Here is a 5,224-nt window from a genome sequence, read left to right as displayed (position 1 = left end):
CTCCCTCTCTCATCCTTCCCATCTCTCCTTAACATCCCCTCTTCCTCTTTTTGTCCTTTTGCTTTTCACCCTCTCTGGGCCTCCTGGGACATGGAACGACCCAAGACATTGGGTGCTTTGGCGAACTCCATGAGGGTCGGCTTGACTGGGGGAAGGTCTCTGGTGATCTCGTCCACATGCCTCTTGCTGGGACAGGCCCCATCTGGAAAGGACTTCAGGTCCTCCTCAGTATGTGGGGCCCCGCGTCCGAGTCTGATACCCAGCTCTGCAGGTGTGAAGATGGGCAAGGGGAGGGTGATTCTCTTTGGCATCAGCTGGTGCTCTCTTACCCCTCTTTCCATGGTGCCTACTCTGAAGACGCCAGAGGGGCAGCTCTGTATCAGTGGACGGGCCTGCCACACCCGGGACAGAGTCTCCCTGCGAGAGCTGTCGTTCATGTTCATAGCCTGCCTGCAAGCATCAGGGAAAGGTTGCAGTTAGAAACTGTGGTAGCATTCACTATGATTTACCTACTTCACAAGTATCTGTCACATCCAGAAGGATGCCATTATTAGAAACCAAATAACCTCCTCATTCACTGATAACACAGACAAAGTTATAGGGACATCTGGTTGCTCTGTGAGTTCTCACCTTTCCTGAGGTTGGGTTTTGATATGTATGCTGTGCCAGTCAGCATTGTAGCTCTCCCTCTGAGCCTTGTTCTCCTCCCGTACACTGCAGCTCAACTCAGCTCCCACCACCATACCATTACACTTCTCCACGACGGTACAAATCGGCATCTTCTCTGCTGTGGGAAGCTACCTGTTGATCAGTCCCAAGGTCTGGTCCTGTGTCTGAGTTGTGGATGTTGGTCAGAGGAAACAATGATATCTCAGCTGGCTGTATATCCTGGCTTGTACTGTGTGTCTCTCCCTTTGTGTTGTCTCTGTCTGGGCTCGGGTCTGTCTACTACTTTTATAGACATTCTGTTGCTATTTCTGATCCATGTTTTCACTCTGCAATCAGTGTGCAATGACATATGACACCAAGCGCTCCATGTCTCACTCCCTGAGAGCTGGACGCCACTCTGGGGAGAGGTTGAGAGTAATTGGGTGGAAAATCCCCAGTTTTTCAAATTGTATGCCCGGTCTCCTCTGTAATCACCCAGCCCAACACTTTCCACTTCAGCTGTGATCACAACAAGGGAAAGTGTCATGGAGACATTATACACATAGACAGACACACAACAGGTTTTGCCTTTGGAGGGGGATATTAATAACCTGTTGGTCTTGATGTACAAGAAGCAGCAAGTGATATCTCACTAATGTGGATACAATAACAATGGAGCAGCTGTTTTTAATAAACAAAGGATCTTTCAGGCTGTGGGTTAAATATATTTGATCAGGAATCTCACATCTGTCATTTGGAGTGAAAAGTCAGAGCACTTTATGCAGTGGTTGTATCCTGCTAACTTTTTACATAACAAAGTTCAGAAGGGGTTTATACAAGAGCTGTGCTTCGTGACAACATCAAACCCCCTCATCAGATGCCATTACAGTGCGCTGCCTCACAGTAGCAGTGAGAGTCTCATTCCGAGTGATTCATTACCTCGGTGACAGAGCACCACACAAACCATAATCAACTCAGGTTACATACTGTGAAACACACACACACACACACATTCACCTCTGACAGTCGTCAGCTGGTGTGGCGTTACTACCAGTCCCTGTCGCTGACTCATTCATCCACACCGGGAACTGATATCAGATAAAATACAATATATCAGATAACACACACACACCGTATAAAGTATAATCATCCCAATGACAAAAGCCTGACAGATCACACCCTCATCAAATAGCTTTCAAGATTTTTACGTTGTATTGATGACAGTATACACCAACAACCTGGTTGGGGTAGCACTGCTGGTGCCACCCCTGCCAGAGTCAAAATGTGATGCTTCTCAGTTTTAATGAACAAAAAAATTAAAACCAATGACAAATGTTGCCTTAAATACAACTAACACTTTTCTGGTGCTTTATAATTGATATTGTTCAAATTTGATTTATTTTATATAACGCACATAGCATGATATTTACATTAATTTCTCCGACTCAGTTGTTGTGGATTGCTTAGCAAGATCTGGAGGTTGGGGGGCGGGCGGGGGCGTCCCCATAAATAAGGAGCTCAGGATCCTCGTTTATTTAAATTAGTTAAAGAATGCACTATGTGTGTCTTATTTGTACAAAAAAATGAACAAATTGATTCTTATTCATGTATGGTTTTCTATTTCCTGTATATATTTACATGTATTTCAAATGTGCCGCCTCTCTCTGAGTCGCTGCCCCACCCTGGCCACCCCACCCAACTTTTTCTAGAACTGCTCCTGGATACACAAGTTAATTTGTACAAAATGATGTACAACAGTATTTCATTTTCTTTGTCTCAACTTCTCTGTGGCGTGATATTGCATATGTATATCACTAACTGTTAGAGAGCGAAATGACAGCAAGAGCACTGTAGGCACCCCTGGGGTCATGCGTTCAGGCATGATATGACAACCATGAAATGTCAAATCTGAAACGCTCAGATCATGTTTTTTAAAACTGACTTAACACTGAGTGGTCAGGTTTTAAACTAAATAGTACACATAGTGTTTTTGCTATATTTGGGTATTTGCCTGCTAAAACTACAAGAGGACGTCAGATGAATTCACCTCTCAGATGTTTTTGGGTGAGTCGTGCTATGGTAATGAAGCCAGGAGTGTTTGTAAAGATGACCAGTGATGACCCCTGTTACAATGTTTCCCCTCACTTTGTCCTTGGCCCTCCACCCACAGCAGATCAGGCCCGGCCAGGAAGAACTTTGTGTTGCGTAACAACACTGCCACAGCTGTTGGGAAGTGACATTTAAATGAGCTGTCACACAGAGGGAGAGATGAGGGGGGAAGGAGAGAGGAAGAGAAGGGCAATTGCAGGATAAAGCCTAGGCCTGTCAGGAGGTGGTACATACGGTAAAAAAAAATGTGAGTACAGGTTTGAAAAAGTCAAAGAAAGATTTTTTTTTTATGTGACTGAGGAGTGAATGTGGGAGGACAAAGAGGACAGGTCAACTTGACACAAACTGCCTGTACAGCAGAAAGAAAGAATCTGAGGGAAAGTTAACTTTCTATTGAGTCCTGCCTGGATATTTGCACACAGCCTTCAGCTTGACTCTAGCGTCTCATATGGCACCGCCGAGTGGCACTGGTGTTGTGTGTCTGCGTGCCAGTGCGCCAGCAGGCTGGTGCCGTGTTCAAACATGTACTTGACTCACCAGAGTGTCTCTCTTATATAACAAGAGCAATGGACAGCTGATGACCAAAACATCCATCTTGCAACCCAGTCTGGTCCCAGTGGGATGTTCATATGCGGGACATGCCGCACCAGGCCAGGATTAATTTTGTGCCTGTGGTTCAGAGCTTAAGCCAGCAATGGGTACACATGGTAGGCCACATGAGGGCACAGGAAGAGACTGAAGATCCTTGCACTGAGCTGTGTATTCCATTGGAAACTCATATTACTTCACATGAGGCAGCGCCAGGGAGGGTATTATACTAACATCTGACCTGCGACACTGTACACAAAACAGACTGCAACTACTACATTGCATTTCCATCTGTAATGCTTTGAGGCCAAATGCAGACTTTACAAACACATATTCTTTGGAAACTTTAGAGGAAATCTGATGTCAGATTTCTGGGCTATTTTATCAGTGTTGTTACCGATCATGCGACTGAATGGAATGAGTGCTGATAATCACAGGACAAAAGAGGCTCTGCTCGATGGAACATCACTACCCCGAAGGTTCACAACATCTGAACAATGAAGCGATACAACTGGATAAAACTCTTCTGGTGGAGAGACACACACATTTGTATAGCTAACTTTGTGAGGACATTCACAGACATAATGCATTCCCTAGCCCCTAACCTTAACCATCACAATTGAATTGCAACCCTTACACTAACCTAATTCTAACTTTAAACCAAGTCATGACCCTCAAACAGCCCTTTAAAGGGGTCTGAGAAAGTGAGGACCAGCCAAAATGTCTTCACTTTCCCAAAATGTCCTCACTCCCATGGTTTAAAATTCAAACCGGTCGCCACACTGCTGGCCATACAAGTACACGCACACACACACACTTGTAATGTTCACCTGAAAATCTGCTAAGCCCTTTCAGATTTAAACTGCAGAAAAGAGAGAAAGAAGCAAGGAACAGCAACACAATATGAGGCAAGACGCACTTGAAAATAAGAGCTATGCAATTCTGTCATCCACACCTCCAGGGTTGACCGCTACTGCCCCCTGCCTTGTGTCTACTGTTACTGCAGCCTGTAGATCTTAAGATTTGGCACTCAAGTTTCCATAGTCTTTGTTGCTCTCATCCTTGTCTTCATCACCTCCTCCATTCATGGCCTCTACCCTGGCCAGCAGCAGTGGGAGGTCTATGGAAAGACCCGGCGTCTCCTCATCAGAGTCATCCCTTGGAGGATAGAAGCGCTTTGCTTTTGCTACAAAATCGTCAGCTATATCTAGATACAGGAGACGATCCTGTGAAGAGAGACAAGAAAACTGGCTGAAACAAAAACAAAATTGTGAATGAAATTATTATGAGACTGAAGTGTTTTCTACTGCACTACTGGGACTGGGTCAACCTACAGTACATGCTTTCTTTACTGTGATCCTACACTGGAACAACTCAAATAAAATAGAGATACCTCAAAACTGTACTTATGTATACTACTTGAGAAAATGTACTTAGTTATTTTCCAACTCTGAGTACGGTATGAGTTCCAATCCAGTGTCACAGCTCTCACCAGGATGAAGAGATATCTTTCCGGTGGCTGATCTCTGCTGTTGAAGATGGATGTCTCAGAGTGCAGTGTCTGAAGAAGGTCCCGTGCTGCTGGGGCGTTACGCATGCGGTCAAGCGAGGCATTGGCAGACACTGTCAGCAGCATATCTGCCTCTGCCATGAAACCTAGAAATAAATGCAAATCATTTGTGGTTAATCTCTCTCTCTTTCTATATATATATATATATATGATAGTGTGCCTCTTGTCACATCTGTCCAGCCTGACCTAAGTTTTCCAAGATCGCCTTCCATTTGTCTCTGACTTCTCGTCGTACATCTCTCATAGCCTCGATGTCAACACTCAGACGGCGATAACCCTAAACGTGAAAAGGACAGAGAAATGATTTTC

At 44.8% G+C, this 5,224-nt stretch overlaps 2 protein-coding genes across 2 annotated transcripts in view; both read right to left on the bottom strand.

The window, feature by feature from the left end:
• Positions 1-6: 6 nt before the first annotated feature.
• Positions 7-1,967, bottom strand: tcap (titin-cap (telethonin)). Its single transcript, XM_020607417.1, has 2 exons — positions 631-1,967; positions 7-450 (listed from the first exon to the last, which is right to left on the bottom strand). The coding sequence occupies exons 1-2, from the start codon at positions 777-779 to the stop codon at positions 66-68; spliced, it is 534 nt and encodes a 177-aa protein (XP_020463073.1). The 5' UTR covers positions 780-1,967; the 3' UTR covers positions 7-65.
• Positions 1,968-2,025: 58 nt separating this feature from the next.
• The window catches only part of LOC109964235 (melanoregulin), a 4,195-nt gene continuing 996 nt past the window's right edge, over positions 2,026-5,224 (bottom strand). Inside the window, exons 3-5 of the mRNA XM_020607398.1 lie at positions 5,102-5,192; positions 4,838-5,001; positions 2,026-4,571 (exon numbers count right to left, since the gene is read on the bottom strand). Of these exons, the coding sequence (XP_020463054.1) occupies positions 4,362-4,571; positions 4,838-5,001; positions 5,102-5,192 (465 nt within the window). The 3' untranslated portion in view covers positions 2,026-4,361. The remainder of the gene's footprint in view (positions 4,572-4,837; positions 5,002-5,101; positions 5,193-5,224) is intronic.

This window comes from Monopterus albus, unplaced genomic scaffold, assembly GCF_001952655.1.
Source record: "Monopterus albus unplaced genomic scaffold, M_albus_1.0 scaffold85.1, whole genome shotgun sequence".
Lineage (NCBI taxonomy): Eukaryota > Metazoa > Chordata > Actinopteri > Synbranchiformes > Synbranchidae > Monopterus > Monopterus albus.
The sequence above is the reverse complement of the archived record's forward strand: the minus strand, read 5'-3'. Positions and strand labels throughout refer to the sequence as shown.

Excerpts from the sequence above, each read along its gene's own strand:
- tcap (XM_020607417.1), bottom strand. The coding sequence starts at position 779 with ATGCCGATTTGTACCGTCGTGGAGAAGTGTAATGGTATGGTGGTGGGA. Across the intron at positions 451-630 it reads AAAACCCAACCTCAGGAAAG|GCAGGCTATGAACATGAACG; the intron begins GTGAGAACTCAC and ends TGATGCTTGCAG.